General features: G+C 38.5%; 1 protein-coding gene across 2 annotated transcripts in view; it reads left to right on the forward strand.

The window, feature by feature from the left end:
• LOC143039379 (spondin-1-like) overlaps positions 1–20294 on the forward strand; it is a 294073-nt gene extending 273779 nt beyond the window's left edge. For both annotated transcript variants that reach the window (XM_076209302.1, XM_076209301.1), the window contains exons 13-15: positions 871–925; positions 6562–6664; positions 20157–20294. In XM_076209302.1, coding sequence (XP_076065417.1) covers positions 871–925; positions 6562–6664; positions 20157–20261 — 263 coding nt within the window. In that variant the 3' untranslated portion in view covers positions 20262–20294. The remainder of the gene's footprint in view (positions 1–870; positions 926–6561; positions 6665–20156) is intronic.
• Positions 20295–20884: the final 590 nt, after the last annotated feature.

The raw sequence follows: 20884 nt of genomic DNA on the forward strand, positions 1-20884 counted from the left end.
TTTTTAGGGAAATGGCTAATGGTTAGGGCTAAGTCTAAACTTAATATGTCTTCATTTATTCCTGTTGGGTGTGGTGGTGGTGGTAGAGAGCCTTATGTTGCGTCAACATGTTAGTGGTGGTGTTGATTGTAGTGTTGCAGACGGTTTTTTTTCAACATGCCACTCACCTCACAACCAGTGTCCATCATGATGCATAGGGTGAAAGTTATGTCCTACACTAAGCCCTCCAGGATGGTACTTATAGAGTGGGCATGGACCAACACTCTCGCATTCATATATTTACTACAGCAGCATCCTTGACTTAGAAAGTGCAAATTTAGAAATAACCAAAGCAGAAATGTCTCACATTATGGACTGTGAACTGGATCATCTTTCCATTGACAATATTCAGAGGTGACTAATGCGTAGTGGGACTTCAGTTTGTTACGGACAGTGTAGACACCCAGCGCTGCATTCAACACTGACAACTGCTTCATGCAGCACTACACAAAGCTCAATGTGGACCAGGGCTTACGCTAGGAGGCTTACTTAGATTTTGGTGTTGGTGTGTGTAGTTGATATTGGGGTAGGATGGATTCCAGGTTGTACCTCTTGTTTTGGTGAGATAATACCAGAGCCACAACCTTTACCCAGTATGGCTGGACAGAAATGATAAGTGCAATCATTGAGAGCAGCTGGGATATATGAATATATCCTTAGATATACATGTATGAAAAGAACGAACCTTATAATTACCTCTTTATTTTGCTCTTCATGATTTTCAACATTAACTCTTCACTTCTCATCTTTTTTACTCCTCCCATTCCTCTTGTTCTCTTTTTCCTTATTTACCTCCTCTTCCACATACTAATCTTTCAACTTTCTTTGCAGGTAGACACTTGATGCCCGGATACACAAGCCCCCTAAAGGAACAAGCTGTTGCTAGGTAGGTAAGCTTTGTGGTTCACTAACTCACGCGTTTACAATGTGTGGCATCCTTACAGGGCCTTGAGATGTGAGTCCTGGAGTCTGAGTGATGTCCTAGTACTGTGATTACACTGAGGTGTCCCCCTGGGACAAGCAACATGCCTCATTGGTGCTCTATTCTGGCCAGGATGGCTCTATTCTGGCTCAGGGAGGCAAGTTGGCTGAGCAGCCTGACTCGAGTTTTTTAATTAGGCACATCTTGAGTCAAGCAGCTACTCTCTGGGCTGACACCGCAGTGTCCACAGGTGTCTCCCTCTAGTGTCAAGGTGGTGGGTGCATAACTCTCCCACAAACCCTGGCACTATAGGGATGATATGTATATCCAATTCATAGTCTTCCCTCGCTGGGCTCGGTGGTGGGTTGGGAGGTGGAAAGCAAATCATAGACATATGAGTATGGCAAACTTATTGGGCATATGTGGTGGTGGGGGGGGGCAGGCTTGCAACATGTCCCTATCACAATCACGAAACTGCTGTGTGGGTTGCCAGGGTTCTGCATTTAAGGCGCAAACATATCAAATTAGGCTCAAGATCCCAGTGGGCTCTCCATGTGAGTGCCTGGAATATTTTTTTAATCTCCCAGGACGACGGACTGCCCTTTTTATTGGTAGAGCTTAGGAAGCTTAGATTGGATATAATGATTATCTTAGAGATGAGAAGACTATGTTGTGGAGAGATAATTAGTGAGGGTTACACCTACTTCTTTTTGGACCGCACTGATGGACCCCACCTCATGGAAGTAGCTGGAGGTATAACTAGCTGACTATAGCATGCTGTTATAAAGGTTACTCAGGTTGATGAGTTTATGATGCTGGTGAGGCTAATGCACACCTTTGGCTTCATCTCTTTTTTTGCAGTATATCATTGTTAGCTCCGCTGCTACTATCACTTTCAGTTCCCTTCTGTGATATAGTAATTCTTCATTCACTACAACTTTCTTCACTTTCTTTTTATCCTTTTAGTATTTTAAGTCACTCATCTGTAGGCCCCATGCTTTTTTCGTAACGTATGCATTTAGTCAAGTTCCATTACTCAGTTACGAAGGTGAATTAAATTGAACTTAATATTTTCTTCATTTTCTTTGCGAATTTCTGGTACTATGTATGGTCTTAGGTACACCAGAAGATTCCCACCTGGGATCCTCTTACACCCACCAAGCCAAGTCTGCTTCGACGTCATTATTTAATTCATCCAATAACTCTGAACGTTACAAATAAGTGCCACCCTTTAAGGGCGTGACTTTACCTCCAAGCACCAATAATTTTTCTCCTCCTCCACCCTTTTCTCCAATCAGAAAGACTGTTATACTGTCTCAAGCAATCTGTCGCAAGCTGAGCGTGGCTTATATGTTTACATTTCGTCACATCATCACTTTTATTGATACCCTAGCTTGTGTTTACAAACTTTAGGCGGTAAGCGAGAATATGCAACTCTGCACTTCCTATAATATGCAACTCTGCACTTCCTATCGGCCATTGTTTCAAAACATCCAAGTAATAAAATTTACATTCCTTTCCACCTACTCCTCTATCTACTTAAATGTCTACCTCTATCTACTGGCCTCTTACAAGGCTCGGCAGTTACCCTTGGTCGTCCCGACCAATGATATCTACTACCCTCTTATAGGGCTCGCTAGTATATACTTGGAAATCATAATATATAAGAAGCTAGTCTACCCTTGCGTAAACCCTCCACATGCATAATAATAAATCAAGCAGAACAATGGTAAATAACATACATGTCTAAATAATAAAGCCTATCCCAAATTAATTTGCAATAAGAGATAATTTACAAACAATTTGCAAAACTCACTACGTTGACTAAGAACATTAGATTTCAATGGAGAATGCTTTCATCATCTTTTCAAAGAAGTTAGCAATATGCAATTTGAGTTACAAAAGTATTGTAAAGTGTCTTTTCTTACATTTCAATTATTTTTGTTAACACACTTTTTTTTCTTCAAAGAAACACTCTTAATGCTTCACAAAATAATATTGTGTATACTTATATGAATTGTCCTTAAGTATTGGCAAGATTCCAAGTCTGACCACAGCAGGTCCAAGGTCTTCATGTCCCGGCTTGACACCAAGTTCCAGTTCCAAGTTTCAAGTATATACGAGTACATTTGGTCAAATTAATACTCTCTGTAAAATACATCAAGATTAATATTCAATTCATTTAAAATTTCATCAAAATATTCCCCATAGTGCAACCTTTCACAATACTGCAACCTAACTTTCTTCATATTATCTAAATGGCCTATTAATTCTTCCCTACTTTCTAAATGGAACAATTTCAATTTATTTCCACCTGCAAAATCAATTACCCTGTATGGACATGAGTACCTTGGTTAAAGTTCATTATAGGTTGAATTTAGTTTGACCATGACAAAATCTCCTATTTCTAATTCTAGTTTATGTACTATTTTGTGTTTTTACTTTTTCATCTCTTGTGAATACTCCTGTATATGTTCCCTAACTCTTTGGTGAATACTTTGAAAAGTATTTATCCTATTTGAGATATCATCATCTATATTATACACAGGTTTCTGCTCTGCAGTCAAGATTTCATATGGAAGAGTTTTGTCTTCCCCAAAAGTAATAAAATGAGGTGCTTTACCTGTTGCTATATTAATTTGGTTGTTCAGAGTACATTTAACACAAGGAATCCAAGTATCCCAAGTTATACTATGAGGACTTATCATACTTCTAAGACATGTAATAATTTTCTTATTTATCCTCTCTACAAATCCATTACTTTGTGGATGATTCACTAGAATGTTTACTTTATTTATCTTAAATAAACTATATAATTTTCCAAGATTTTGTTAAATTCAGTTCCATTATCTGAAACTAAGATCTTAGGTGTAGTGAAATTACAGATTATCTGATCATAGATTACTGAAACAATAGTTTCAGCTTTCTTATTTAGAATGGGTTGCAAAATACAAAATATTGAAAAATAATCAATGGCAACAAATACATATTCATATCCATTCTCAGACATAGGTAACTCTAGTGTATCTATGTGAACTCTTTCCTAAGGTTTCTTTGGAATGGGATAGGTAAATATAGGAGCAAGTTTTGGTGTATTTCCTTTCACCTTAACACATTTCAAACAATTTTCTATATAATCATATATATCTTTCTTCATACCTGGCCAAAAGTATTGAAGTTGTGCTTGTCTATAAGTTTCACCCTTCCCTGGATGTGAGCTACAATCACTTTCATGAAGTATCTTCAATATCTCTTTTACAAGAGTTTGTGGTATTACCAACTGATTTACTGGACCTCTAGAAATATCTTTCCCATTTACAACTGTTTTTCTATACATTAGTCAAATGAAATTCCTCTATTTTATACCCCTTTGGTAGTTTTGGAGGATTTCCTCTTGGACTCATCAAATGTATCGTTCACTAGGTACGGGGTACTGGTTTGTGTAAACTCGTATTAAGTTTATACCCCTTTATTCAAGGCTTCCAGGTTTCACACTTATGGTATATACACTGTCAACTGTTAAACAGAACGATACAATATTGGTTACATAGATAACTGTTTATCACACCTCTTCTTGCACAACACCCGTCATCGTCCCAACTACCGCTCTCGGCCACGCTACCCTGGTGGTCATTGGCCGGAAGTGCTAACCTCAACACTTTCTCGTGTTGTCTTTAGTCTTGAGATTTACAATAATTTCGAGAAGGTCCGTTGTCTCACATGGGTGGTGCAACTGCATTGATTACGTATTGTTGTCTACTATCATACATGTTAATTATATATCCAGGGGAGGACCGTCAGTATACGTAATATCGTATGTCAGTACTGGGTGGCTACTAGATTGATCGCGTGTGTTCGTTTGTGTGTTTGGTGGTCGACGGTGTTGTCGCGAAGCCAAAGGATCAATGTGTCAGCGATTTGTGGGTTCCACTGGGCCTCGTGATGTTTGACTCAGCGATTCGAATGCCCGTGGTGGACAGTGAGTTAAGGAGTGGGTTATATGACTGGGGTTATATTACTCGTTGTGTATATGAGACGTATACACAAATACTTGGCTAATGAGTCACATGTCTTATCCTCCCTCTGTTCTCTTATTAGCATTTCCTCATCTAAAGTTACTAACTCTTCTATACTACAAACAAAATTAACCCTGTCATTGGTTGGCTAATGTTTCTAGAAAGTGCATCCGCCGCAACATTCTTTCTACCCGGAATATATTAAAATTTAACTTCATAGCACTGAAGTACCGCTAAATCTAGCGAGTCTACCCCTAAGATTCTTATGTTTAAATAAGCTCTGAATAGGTGTATGATCAGTCCACACTGTATTGGATATCCCAAAATCATATCTCTAAAACTTTCTAATGAATATATCACTGCTAATGTTTCTCTTTCTGTTATAGAGTAATTTCTCTCTGCATAAGTATAAGCTATTGGTTTCAAAGTTCCATTTCTCTTTTGCATAAGTATTCCTCCTAATCCTATGTCATATGCATCAGTGCAAAGAATGAATTCTTTATCATAGTCTGGAAATATTAAAATTGGAGAACTCGTGAGTTTATGTTTCAACTTGTCAAATTCTTGGTGTTGTGCAGGTCCCCCACATAAAATTTGAGTCCTTCCTCAACAAAGAACTTAATGGATTAGCAATGTCAGCATACCGTTGAATAAAGTTTCTATAGTATCCTGTCAATCCCAAGAAACTTCTAACTTTTTCTACATTGTTTGTAACTGGAAAATTCTTTACCGCTTCAACCTTTGAATTCACTGTACTAAGTCCATGTCTGTCTATCTTATGTCCCAAATAAATAACAATGTCCTGCAAGAACTTACATTTTTCAAGTTTCACTTTCAATCCTGATTCAACTAGTCTTAAGAATATCAAATTAAATTACTTAAAGTGCTCAACCGCTGTCTGGAAAACTATTAAAAGTCCATGTGAAGAAAGCTTTCAAAGGAATGGCATGGACAATAGTGACTTAGCTCATAGGACTTGCTCAACCAGAGTATTTACCTCATTGCATTTACCTAATTGTAGTATACAGGAAAGGAGCAATGTTTCTGGGGTCTTGTCTCCTACCCCAATTTATCATACCTAGCTTCAAAATTATTCAGGGTTCCAATTTGTTCATAGTATCTCTAATCCCTAATTATCATACTTTAAGTGCATGTATCTTTCCAGTTTTGGACTATATCACCTAAGCTATTTCAAAATATTGTATACATCTATATGGAAAACTATTTCTTTACATCCTTCAGACATATGGTGTTTCTTAATTTGTTCTCTTTAATCAAGGCCTGTTGCCAGTATAATTTGTGAATAGCAGGCTCTGTTGATATGTGGCACAATTCCCTCATGTTGATTACATTCACAGGATTAATAAAAGGGACAACCTTCAGTGGAGGAAACAAGAGGGATACTCACAGAACTCATGGCTGGAGTAAATTGATCAATCATGTTGAGAGCTGTTTGGAATGGGAGGGGTGGCTGTATGGGGGCTTACTGAGGAATACCATGAAAATGGTATCAGTATACGAGTGAAACAATGATCCCCTGGCATATATTCCCTGTTGATGACGATTTGTTGTTGAATTTTGCAGTTTGGTGAAACGTGTCAACTGTGTGGTGACCCAATGGGCTGAATGGTCAAACTGCTCTACAACATGTGGCAAAGGGAAGCGCATCAGGACCAGAAAGATAATGGTACGTCAGAACAGTGATGGAAACTAGGTTGAAATTACTTTGTGTGGGAGAAAGTAAAGGTAAAGGAATATTGAGTGGAGATGGAGGGGATGATGAAGCATGATAGCATAAGGGTGAATGGGATTGTTGTATAACTGAGTGGAGAGGAAGTGATGTGACTGGGAATGTGTAGGATGGTAGGATTGAGAGTAGTCATGGTGTTCAATGACAGCAAGAATGGTAGAAAAATCCAGTTAAGAATATATAAGACGTGGGGATACTTTGGTGTCAGTCATGAAATTACATACATACATATACCAAGGGCCTTTTCCAAAGTCAAAAGGCATAACTCCACTCTAACCCATTTCAGCCCCACCCACTCCATTTTCATTCACCACCCCTCCCTGCCTTCCTCTTTTCTTTGCTCCTGGATGATGGAGGCATCCCGGCATCTTGCCCACCGCCCTAGTTCATAAGCAATGCAGCAAGAAACAACACACCCACAGCAAGGCCGTTTAAGGACAGACAACCTCCCCCCCCCCAAAAAAAAAAAAAAAAATCAGGCTCGTCCAAAATGGTTTGACAAAGAAACTGAAAAAAGTATTACTAACAAGAGGCAGGCTTATAAGAAATACAAGTTCTAGGGTGCACCTGATGACTATCAAAGTTATGTAATAATACAGACAATAAGACAAAAAGACAATAAAAATGAAAACAACAATACGAAATTAGTATCACTGATAGATCCAAAGAGAATCCCAAAGAATTCTATAGTTACGTTAGAGATAAAAAGGTTATTAGGAATCACATTGGCCCACTGTTATCCAATGACAGTCAACTTGAATATTCAAATGAAAGAGTGTGTGATATTTTAAACAACTATTTTAGCTCAGTATTCGTAAACGAAACACCACAAAGTGAACTCCGTACTGAAACCTTTGAAAAGTCTAGGGTGAACTTACTACAGTAAATATAACAAAAGAAAAAATTAAAATCTGTACAGAAAAACTCAAGGTTAATAAATCACCAGTGCCTGACGGTTGACATCCAATAATCTTAAAGGAAATGAAAAATGAGATTGTTGTTCCGTTAGAAATTATTTTCAAGAAATTCATCATATCTGGAGATGTGTCAAGAGAAAGGAAGCTAGCTAACGTTACTTCCATTTTCAAAAAAGGTGAAAAAAGAAACCAAATAACAACATGACTTCAATTGTAGGAAAAATTATGGAAACTATCATCAGAGATGCTATCAAACATCATTTAGAAAATAACTGTTTGATAAATGATAGCCAGGATAGATTCAGACGGAAACGTTCTTGGGTGACTAATTTACTCGAATTCTACAGTACAGTCATCTCGAATTATGAAAAACGAAACAATATAGATTTAATATATTTAGAGTTTGCAAAAGCTTTTGACACCGTCCCCTGCAAAAGACTTCTTACTAAATTAGCTTCACACGGAATAAGTGGTAGACTAGTAATTGGTTGATCGATCGAAAACAGAGTTGTTCTAAATGGCAAAACTTCTAGATGGAAAAATGTTATGAGTGGAGTTCCTCAGGGTTCCGTTCTTGGGCCACTTCTATTCATAGTATATATAAATGATATAGACCACGGACTAAAACATATTGTCTCCAAATTTGCTGATGATACAAAACTGTGCGGAATGGCAAATGATAATTTAAATCAATTAGATGTTCAAGAAAATTCAGATAAACAGCAGTGGTCTGAAAAGTGGTTAATGAAATATAGCACAAGTAAATGTAAGGTTATGCACATAGATAAAAATAACAGTAAGTACGATTATAAGTTATTAGGAAATTCCTTAACAAAAGTGGACAGTGAAAAGGATCTCGGGGTAATTTTCAGTAACGATCTCAAATCATCTAAGCAGTGTATTTCAGCCTCTGAGAAAGCAAATAAGATTCTAGGACTGATTGCGCGATCTTTTGACTTAAAAAATCATTAAAGACATTGATAGATTACAAAAAGTACAATGGTGAGCCACAAAACTGATTCCAAATATGAAAAAGATATCATACAAAAATCGACTAAAACATATGAATCTGTTTTCCCTTAAAAAGCGTAGACTCGAGGTGACTTGATACAGGCCTTTAAAATTCTAAAGGGAACTGACAACATCAGGAGTGACGAAATTTTCACATTGAATGAGAATACGACAAGAAGTAATGGTCTCAAACTGCCAGGAGATAGATATAATTTGGAAGTGGGTAGGAACAACTTCGCCAACACTGTAGTTAATGAATGGAATAAACTTCCTGCAGATGCAGCGCAATGTAGTTCAGTTCAAAGCATAAAGATTCGTTTAGATAAACACATAAGCAAGATGCTGTAATGCCTATAATTTATTTTATATTGTTTGTTTGTTATTATTTGTCTGTTTATTATTGTTTGCTTGATTTTCAATTATTATTATTTATATGTCAATTTATTACTATTCACTATTTTCCTGCTTATATATTATTTAAATTTACCTATGCATTTACTTATTTTGTTTATTATTATTTATGTTGTTTTAATTTTTATTTGATAATTTATCATTATTATATTTTTCACATCCGACCTAGTTATGTACCAAAAGGTCTCCTGTCAGCATGCTCCTCCTTTGTGAATTTCCACCCAAAATAGAATGCAGTTCAATTTTAAATACTACTGTCCCTCCTTCCTGCTGCATTCCATAAACAGTCTTTTACCACCTATATGACTACATCTCCTTTGCATGATACTTCCCCTAAGGACACCTTCCCCATCCCATTCTACCTCTTCACATCAAAACTTATCTATTTTGGACTACTATTAGACTTTTGACATTTAAAGACTGTTTTTATAATTAGTATTCATTTGTATAAGTTGGACTCTGAAGGAAAGGGAAACTCAAATGGAGATGTTATGAGATTTTAATTTTCAACTCTGAAGGAAAGGGAAACTCAAATGGAGATGTTATGAGGTTTTAATTTCCTGATGTTTCATCACAAAGGACTTTAGAGATATCAAAATATTTTAATTTCCTGACGTTTCATCCCAAAGGACTTTGATAAAAAAAAAAATAAAAAAAGGTAAAGTCCTTCGTGATGAAACATCTGAAAATTGATAAAAAAAAAAAAAAACCTCTCATCTCTAAGTTTCCTTTACCATCAGTCTTGTTTTATTTTGGTTAATGCGAGACACTTCGATTTAGTTTAGGAGACTTCTGATCCAAAAGAAGTCCGATATAATTTTCTCTGTCTTTTCTGTCCTGATTTGGACAGCAGAGTGCTGATGCTGTCACAGGATTTTTGGAATCAGTTGTGTCTGTAAAACAACTGGTGCATTAAACAGGGTTGAGTCCAAGTACAGGCGACTGTACTTAAGTCGAAATCCAAGTAACTAGATATTTTACAAGTACAAGTACAAATACATTAATTTTGCTATGTACTTAAGTCCAAGTCCAAATACATGCCATTGTAATTAAGTACAAGTTCTGTGTGCAATAAAAAAAAATCCTATCACAGATTCGTTGAGAATAAATGTCAGTAGTTTTAGCATATACGCATTGATGAGTGCGCTATTAAAAAGCGGGATTTTAAATAGAAAAGTAAATGAAAAGTTTACCTTTATTTTAGCACATCACTTCTTTTATCACATAATTGCAAAACAAGAACATATACTTTATGAATAACTTGAATAAGTAATATTTCCTTATATTATTCTTATATTTCTCATATTAGTACATACATACATATACCAAGGCTTTTTCCCCCTTCCAAGGGAGGTAGCCAAAAAGGGAAAGGCATAAAAACACTCCCACCCATTTCATCCCTAAATACACTCCACACCCCTCCCACCCTTCCTCTCATCTGAGCACCTCCTGGATGACGGGTCATCCCTGCACCCTGCCCACCGCCCTGGGTCAGAAGCAGTGTCGCAAGACACAGTACATCCACAGCAAGGCCGCTTCATTTAATCGGCGACCCCCCCTCTCCGTCCCCCTTTGCATATAAGGCGAGGACGGGGAGAAATCCCTTCGGGCTGCGTCAAAATTTACTCACACATACTACCCCACCCCCCACCCCCCGCCCATTCCTCCTCATGCAGTCACAACATCATCCATATACAACCATTCTCCACTCACCTCTGTCTTCCGTCCTCTCCCTTCCTTCCTCAACAGACATTCCCCTCTTCCCCAAAGCCCCCTTCACCCCATCCACCTCATCCTAGGACGTCCCCTCATGTTCACTCCCTCCACATCTGCCTTCCATACCTCTTTTACTAGTCTTTCTTCACTCATTCTTTCCATGTGTCCAAACCATCCTAATATTCTTTCATCAACCCTATCTCCCAAATCCTTTTTCACCCCTGTTCTCCTCCTCACCTCCTCATTTCTCACTCTATCTAGCCTAGTAACCCCCACCATACTTCTCAGACACCTCATCTCAAACACATTCAAACTCCTTCTCTCTTCTTCTCTTATATTCCACGTTTCTGCCCCATACAGTGCTGTTGGCACAATCACTCCTTCATACAGTCTCCTCTTCGCATCCATTCCCAAATGTCTATTTCTCATTACACTCTTTAAACCACCAAGGCATTTACTCGCTTCTCTCAATCTACATTCTACCTCCACCTTCACTCCACCTTTTCCTGCTACACTTGCACCCAAGTATCTAAAACTATCCACTTCCTCCAGTCGCTCTCCCTTAATGTTCACTTCCAGTCTACTGCCACTTTCACCCCTTGTACATCTCATCACCTTACTTTTACCCACATTTATCTTTAGCTTTCTTCTATCACATACTCTCCCAAACTCTGCCACCAGCTTCCTCAATCCCTCCTCTGACCCTGCCACAAGCGCAGTGTCGTCCGCAAACAACAGCTGGCTCACCTCCCACTTTTCTCCATTTTCTTTAACCATCTCCAATCCCTGACTCACTACCCTAGCATTCACCTCTCGCACCACCCCATCCATGTATAAGTTGAACAGCCAGGGCGACATAACGCATCCTTGACGAAGTCCCACCTTTACTTCAAACCACTCACTCTCTCCATTTCTAATCCTAACACATGCTCTACTACTCACATAAAAACTCTTGACAGCTCCCAAAAGCTTTCCTCCTATCCCATAAATCTGCATAACCTCCCACAGTGCCTTTCTGTCCACCCTATCATAAGCCTTTTCCAGATCCATAAAAGCCAAAAAAACATCCTTCCCCTTTCCTATAGCTTTCTCACATATCTGTCTTACCACAAAGATCTGATCTACACAACCTCTACCCGTCCTAAAACCACACTGTTCCTCACCAATTACTCCTTCTGTTCCTCTCCTAATCCTCTCAATTAAGATTCTCCCATAAGCCTTCCCTACTACACTCAACAGGCTAATCCCTCTGAAATTACTACATTCACACTTGTCCCCTTTTCCCTTGTAAAGAGGAACTATACAGGCACTACTCCAGTCCTCCGGTACTCTACCCTCTCTCCAGCAAACATTAAATAACCTCACCAACCAGTCCACCATCCCTGAACCTCCCTTTTTCAGACATTCTGCATGACATCCATCCAGACCAGGTGCCTTACCTGCTTTCATCATCTTTACAACTGCCTTCACCTCATCCTTCCTTATTTCTCCTCCATTCTCCTCACTCATCACTCTCATTTTCTTCGTATTTCCCACTGCAGCTATCTTTCCTTCCCTATCCTCCTTCACATTCAGCAACTCCCTAAAATATTCTGCCCATCTTCCCCTCACTGCCATCTCTTCCATTATCAACTCTCCATCTGTACCTTTTACCTTTTCTTCCCTACTTGATTCGCCTCCTCTTCCTCTCTTAATTTCTTTCCAAAACATCTTTTTATTACTTTCAAAATTTTCTGTCATACTCCTACCCCATTTCACATCTGCTCTCCTCTTTGCCTCCTTTACCTTTTGCTTTACTTCTCTTTTCTTTTCTTTGTACGTCTCATATGACTCCCCTGTCCTCTTTTGTAACCAATCTGTGAATGCTCGCTTCTTCTCTTCTACAACCTTCTTTGTTTCCTCATCCCACCATTCACTACCCTTTCTTCTATTTCCCCCTGTCCTTCTTGTTCCACACACCATCCTTGCACACTTTAAGACTCCCTCCTTGAACCATCCCCATTCCTCCTCCACACCCATCTCTGCTCTATCCTTTACTCCCTCCCACTCCTCCTTCAGCTTCTTTTCGTACTCCTTCTCCTTTTCCTTTTCATTCAAGGAGTTCACTCTAAGAACCTCCCTACCTTTTGTCCCTTTCCTCCTTCTCCATCTATCCTCCACTCTCAGCTTACCTTCCACCAAAAAATTATCTGATATTCCCCCACCCTCTCCCCTTAGCACATGTACATCCTTAACTCTTCGTATCATAATCCTATTTACCACTACATAATCCATTAGCGCTCTATCTACCACCCTTCCCTCCACCACCCTCTCCCATGTGTACTTATGCTTGACTTTCTTCCGAAACACTGTATTTGCTATCATCAACTCTCTTTCTAGACACATTTCCACCATCAACTCTTCACTACGATTCTTTCCTGGAACTCCACACTTCCCAACCACTCCATCGATTGGACCATTTCCCACTCTAGCATTAAGGTCTCCCAGTACTATTACATTGACATTTCTTCCTAAACCCTCTATGCACTCATTTAAATCTATCCAAAAGGCCTCCCTTTCTTCCATGCTCTTCTCACTGCCCGGCCCATATGTACTTACAAAGACCCACATCTCCTTTCCCAGTTTCACCTTCATCCACATTATCCTTGAGGAAACCTCCTTCCACTCCACTACCCCTTTACCTATCTCCTCACTTACTAGAATAGCCACCCCTTTCCTCCCTCGCCCTCTCTTCACTCCTGATAACCTGATTACACTCCCAAACATACACTCACCCTTCCCTTTCAACTTAGTTTCACTCAAAGCCAACACATCCAACTTTCTTCTCACAAACATACTACCTATCTCTTCCCTTTTACTCTCATCTGTACCACATCCACGCACATTAAAAGACCCAAACCTTAGGGTGCTGGCCCGAGGCCCTCCAGCACCCCTTATGCCTTTCCTTTTCGTTTTAGGAAATTGCCCCTTGGGGCTACAGGGAGAAGGATGCCTAGTCCCTCTCCCCGTCCCTTTCTTCTCGCCTCTTACGATCCAAGTGGGAAACTTGGTGGCAGTATTCTTTTCCCCCACCACAGGGAATTCCCCCAATCAGAAAGAGAATACTCAGAGAAATGGTACAGGACAGCAACAAGGGGTTGGGGGACAGCATAACGGAGGGACAGTCGTAGTATAAAAGTGTCATCATTTCTCTATGAACAGAATTTCTTCTATCATAGACAAAATTATGTGTGGCTCTGATCCGTAGGGGCGCCCCATATAGACCCTAAAGTATCGACTGCATGCTACTTTGCCACAATAACAAGCAGCCAATACCCCAGACGGGGAGCAGCCAATACCCCAGAATGTATGTTATAGGGTGGCTAAATAAAAGTATAGGAATCACTAAATAGTTATATTAATCACAATGTGATAAAGCACTACAGTAACAAATGCGTGTATATAGTAAGGAGGCAGAGTAACAACTGGACGCCAAGCACTGGCTTCGCCTAAAACATAGAGAGTTCCCTTGATTCTCCTTACAGAATTGTAAATAATTAATACAATTACAATGATAAAATTAATATACAACAAAATCTCTTATAATTATGTAATGGGAAAACACAAAAACAAATGAACAGTTCGCAAGTATAATACACAACAATGCTACAACGCAGTACGTATATACAGTATATATAATAAACACAATGGTATGATGCCATCACATTGCTCGGCTACCAACACTCGGTGACCCCACCGAGCAAACGAGAAAAAGGAATGACCCAAGACAAAATAAAATCAAAAGGATGGTCTACACACATACCATAGTTGTACATAAAAAAATGGGGGAGAAAAATGTATACATGAAATCACCCTAGACAATACAACATATACAGTTATATATACTAAATAATAACAATTTAAAATATACATATAAATAAGTACTGGCGTCAGTAAAAACAAGAGACAAAAGATAACAATTCCCGGATGTCCGGGACTTTACACATAATAGCTAAAAAAAATTACTCATTATATCTAAGAAATTGACACAAAAATTGTCAACATTACAAGGAATAAAATTCAAGACACCATGGATAACATCATGAGCAATGCAAGAATATAGATATTAAGGCATAGGACCCCTTGAACAGATATTATAATTGTGAGGGGTAGATACAGAAGACATAGTTTGCACAGTGAGCTTTGGGGGAGACCGGGCAAATGCAAGGATAGGCACTCTTATTACCTTAAGCCTATCAGCGTGCAACACTTCACTCAGTCCGTGGGAAGGATCAAAGAGCCTGAACTTATTAGGATACAAATTTTCAGTAACCAAAAGGGGACCTGTAAACTACAGTTGAATTCAGATTGGCAGTCAGGCATGCTTTTATAAACATGATCACCAATACTTATGTTAACAGATGTAGTCCGGCTATGCTGGTGTTTCAACATATTGGACTTGGGGTCATCAAGTTTTTCTCTTACAGAATCATAAATCCTATGTAATGTGTGACATTGGAGTCGACTATAATCATCAAAATTGTAAAGGGGACGAGGAGCACAGTCTATCCTCTCAATCAAGACCCTCCCATAAGACTTCCCAACTACACTCAACAAGCTGATCCCTCTGAAACTACTACACTCACTCTTGTCCCCCTTTCCCTTGTAAAGTGGAACTATACAGGCACTCCTCCAGTCCTCTGGGGCTCTACCCTCTCTTAAACAAACATTAAATAACCTCACCAGCCAGTCCACCATAACTACACCTTCTTTCTTCAGACATTTTGCATGCCATTCATCCAATCCAGGTGCCCTACCTGCTCTCATCATCTTAACAGCTGCTCTCACTTCATCTTTCCTTATTTCTCCTCCATTTTCCTCACTCATCACTCTCATTTTCTTAGTGCCTCCCACTACAACTACCTTTCCCTCCCTATCCTCCTTCACATTTAGTAACTCCCTAAAATATTCTGCCCACCTTCCCCTCACTACCCTCTCTTCCACTATCATCTCTCCATCTGCACCTTTTACCTTTTCTTCTCTACTTGATTCGCCTACTCTTCCTCTATCAATTTCTTTTCAAAACATCTCTTTATTATTTTCATTTTTTTTCATACTCTTACCACATTTCACATCTCTTTGCGTTCTTTATCTTATGATTTACTTCTCTTCTCTTTACTTTGTACCTCTCATACTTTGTACCTCTCATACTTTGTACCCTCGTCCTAATTTGTAACCAATCTATGAAAGCCTGCTTCTTCTCTTCCACTCACTTCTTTGCTTCCTCATCCCACCACTCACTATCCTTCCCTCTATTTCCTCCCGTACTACTTGTTCCACACAACATCTTTGCACACCTTATGACTCCCTTATTGAACCATCCCCATTCCTCCTCCATTCCTACTTCTACTCTATCCTTCACTACCTCCCACTTCTCTCTCAGATTTTTCTTATACTCCTCCTTTTCTTTCTCATTTAAGGAGTTCCCTCTAAGTATCTCCCTACCCTCAGCCCTTTTTCATTTTCTCCACCTATTCTCCACTCTCAATTTACCTTCCACCAAAAAATTATTTGATATTTCCCCACTCTCTTCCCTTAGAACATGTACATCCTTAATTCTTCCTACCATACTCCTGGTCACCACTATATAGTCCATTAACGCTCTATCTGGCACCCTTCCATCCACCACCTTCTCCCATGTGTACTTATGCTTGACTTTCTTCCTAAATACTGCATTTGCTATCATCAACTCTCTTTCAAGACACTTCTCCACCATCAACTCTCCACTAAGATTTTATCCTGGAACTTCCCAATCACTTAGGTCTATTGATTCATTTCCTACCCTATAATTAAGGTCTCCCAATACAACTACATTGGCATTTCTCCCTAATACCTCTATGCACTCATTTAGATCCACCCAAAAAGCCTCCTTTTCCTCTACGCTCTTCTCACTACCAGGCCCATCCGCACTTACAAAAACCCACATCTCCCTTCCCAGTTTCACCTTGATCCACATCAACCTTGAAAAAACCTCCTTGCACTCCACTACACGCTTACCTATCTCTTCATTTACTAGTATAGCCACCCCTTCTCTCCCTCGTCCCCTCTTCACTCCTGAGAACCTCCCAACTACACTTCCAAACTCACACTCGCCCTTCCCTTTCAACTTAATTTCACTCAATGCCAACACATCCATCTTTCTTCTCACAAACGTACTGCCTATCTCTTTCCTTTTACTCTCATCTGTACCACATCCACGCACATTGAAAGATCCAAACCTTAGGGTACTGGTTGGAAAACTCCCAGGCCCTCTTATGCCTTTACTTTTTTTTAGGAATGTCCCCTTTGGGGCAACAGGTAGCAGGACTATCCCCTGTCACTTTTTTTTCGCCTATTACGACTCAAGGGAAAGACTTGGTGGTAGCATTCTTTTCTCCCACCATAAAAATGGCAGCACAGATGACCTCCTACGGAGAAATTATCTCAGATCTCCATAGAGAAAATAAGACCACCTTAAGACACAAAGAGAATGTTTTAAAGAAAATATACAAAGCAGAACTAGCAATCACATTTAACTCCACTTATTTAAGAGAAAATCTCCTGCCCATTTATACATACATATATATATATATAAATACATATATATATATATATATATATATATATATATATCACGTGAAAATCACAGTTGGAACAAAAAGACTAGAGACAGGGAATCTATATATTTCGATTGCAAACTGCAATCCTCTTCAGTAGATACAGAGCAGAGAGAAGAGAGTGGTACTTAAGTCCACCCTTGAAAAATGGGGGAACATTGGGAAAGGTTCCTACCCTATACTACTTACTCAGCTCACTCGGTATGTGGGGTCAGGAGACAAATACCTTTTGACTAAACTTATGATCAATAATCCTGATATTATATCTGGGGACCATTGCCCCTTCCAAATGTTCATGTTGGGTTGATATTCAATAATAGTTGATTAAATTTTTTTTCTACTGAATCCATATCTAGACCTATATATGAGTTCAGCTTCATCCTAATCTAAACAATGATTGAATTGTTTAACATGTTGGAACACCGCTGAGCGTTCTTGTCCATATCTGATGGACCGTTTGTGTTCAATTATCCTAGTATTCAAATCCCTCCCCTTCTGCCCAATGTAAACTAGGTCACACCTTTTACATGGTATCGAATAAACACCTGGATTAAGTTCTTTCAAACTTTGGTTGACATTTACCACTTTTTTATTAATGGTAAGGTACACTTTTTTAGATGTTCTGATTGTTCGTGACGGGGATAAGCTTGCCTTTAGCGTCTTTAAAAAAGAAACCCATTCTGGTAGTTATATACATTTCTTCAGCAGCCACCCAGACAAATTAAAAAGTAGCGTCGCCTCAGGTTTATTTCTTTGGTGTCTCAGAATTTGTAGCTCCCAAGATCTTGAGGGAGAACAAATCTGATTAAATCTCAACTTAGTAAGTTAGCTTACCTGGATTGGTTCTTGGACAAAGCCTGCAACCGAGTGAGAGCCGATTTTTTCAACACCCCCCCCCCCTATTTCTTCTAAATGTTCATTGGATAAGAGCTCCATAGTCGTTCCCTTTTCGAAATCATTTAATTCTTCAACCAAGTTTCTTCCCAAAGACAAATCAAATTTCATTAATCAGTACCCCAACACCATTAATAAAAAAGTGGTAAATGTTCACCAAAGTTTGAAAGAAGAACTTAATCCAGGTGTTTATTTGATACCATGTAAAGGTTGTGACCTAGTTTGCATTGGACAGACGGGGTATGAAAATTACGGTCTAACTTACCGGTCACTTTGTTTCAATCAACGTAGAATTCTCTAAAATTTGTTGCCCTTTTAGAAGTCAAAATATTCTCAACTTGAAGGTTTTCCCTGAGCTCAGGGTAATCTGACAGTTCCGACGTTAGTATGCGCTGTTCCGAGGGATTCATACCAGTTCAAAAAGAGCTTAGAAGGCCACAGGTTAATTTTTACCTTTAGTAATTTCTCAAAGTAATTCCCGATTTATTAAAACAAAATTGTTACATAGCTTTAATATACAAGATAAAAGGAGAGGAGTTTAATCGTATCTTATTTGAAGTTACGATAGGCGTGGTTCGAAGTTTCAGGAAAGGTTCCTGAATCGAAGAAAATAACACTTTGAGGGAAAGTTACCGAACTAAGGTAAACACTACGATTCCCTATAACAATTACCACAGGGGAAGGATTTGGATACTAGGATAATTGAACACAAACGGTCCATCAGATATGGACAAGAACGTTCAGCGGTGTTCCATGTTAAACAATTCAACCAAACCAATGTTTAGATTGGAACAAAGCTGAACTCATATATAGGTCTAGATGGGGGTTCAGTAGAAAAATGGTTGAATCAACTATTATTGAATATCAACCCAACATGAACATTTGGTAGGGGCAACGGTCCCCAGATATAATATCAGGATTATTGATCACAAGTTTAGTCAAAAGATATTTGCCCCCTGACCCCACATACCGAGTGAGCTGAGTAAGAAATATAGGGTAGGGATCTTTCCCAATGTTTCCCCATTTTTATCAAGTGTGCTACTTAAGTAGCAATCTCTTCTTTTTGCTCTGTATCTACTAAAGTGGATTGCAGTTTGCAGTCGAAATGTATAGATTCCCTGTCTCCAGTCTTTTATGCTTGAACTGCGGTTTCCACGTGATCGACAAATGTGGTACTGCATTTTTCAACAGTGATATATATATATATATATATATATATATATATATATATATATATGTATATATATACATATATATATATGTATATGTATATGTATATATATATATATATATTATATAATATATATATACATTTCTATCAACCACAGTGCACTTTAATCCAAAGCCATCAACATAGAAAAAACCGTGGAGGGACATGCAGAAATTGAAACTTGGTACGCCTGAGGACTCGAACCAAGGCCAGGATGTGACCAGTGCTTGTAGTGACTTGACCACTACACCATCTTAATTATATATATATATATATATATATATATATATATATATATATATATATATATATATACATACTGTATATATATATAATCTCAGGACCATTTAGACATATTAGTTGTTGTGGCCATCATCGCCTGATTTTATTCACTCTCAAGGAACTAGATTATATTGTTACTTATTACCCTTCAAGGACCATGAGAATGAACTTGGTATATTCAAGAAATTTTATCAAGATGATATCAGACTATTTTATTTAATTCTGAGGAATCTCTGGTTCTTGATAGGTTAAGCTTTTATTTTGGTTTCAGTGTGAAGAACTTATCAGACCAAGGGCTGTGGAATCAGAATAACTTAGCTGCACATCTGATTCATTTCTTGTATCTCCCGCAGGTTTATCCACAGAACGGTGGTAAAAAGTGTCCTTGCAAGCTAAAGCGCAGTAAGAAGTGCAAGAATCCAAGGTGCAGACAAAAGAAAGCAAACCACTGCATCTAGGAAGAGTTTAAACATGAACACAAGCAAAAGAGGAAAAGAGAAAGATAGGGAAGTATAAACACATCAGTGCCTCCTTCTGCAAGGCATGTGTATGCTAATTTGATATACATGAGATTTATTCTCTTGAAGTTTTACTTGAGGGCTGAAAGATGATTAATAGGAAAGTGAACCAATTAAGTATAAGAGTACATTTAAACGTATAACTCACAATTGGAAAATATGATAAATAGAACATTCTGTATATTTTAACTACTCTCTGTGGTCCTCTTCAGCAGATGAAGAAAACCACGGAGAGTTGTCGAAATATACAGAATCTTCTATTTCTTATCTTATTTTCCAATGGTTGGTTATAAGTTTAATTTTACCAATGTGTTACGACATTATTTTTCTCTGATAAGAGTATATATTAAAACTATTAAGCAAATATTTTGCTGACACTAAACTAATTGAGTGAATGAGACCTGGCTAGATGGCATATGTGCTTCTCTGTTGCATTAATGTTTATATATTGTGTATGTGTATATGTATGTGTGTGTGTTTACCTGATAGTATTTACTCCATTGTACTATACAGGAAAGGAGTTATACTTGTGAGATTTGTTCTCTCCAGCTTTTGTACCTAGC

This window comes from Oratosquilla oratoria, chromosome 26, assembly GCF_046742065.1.
Source record: "Oratosquilla oratoria isolate Oo_2021 chromosome 26, ASM4674206v1, whole genome shotgun sequence".
NCBI lineage: Eukaryota > Metazoa > Arthropoda > Malacostraca > Stomatopoda > Squillidae > Oratosquilla > Oratosquilla oratoria.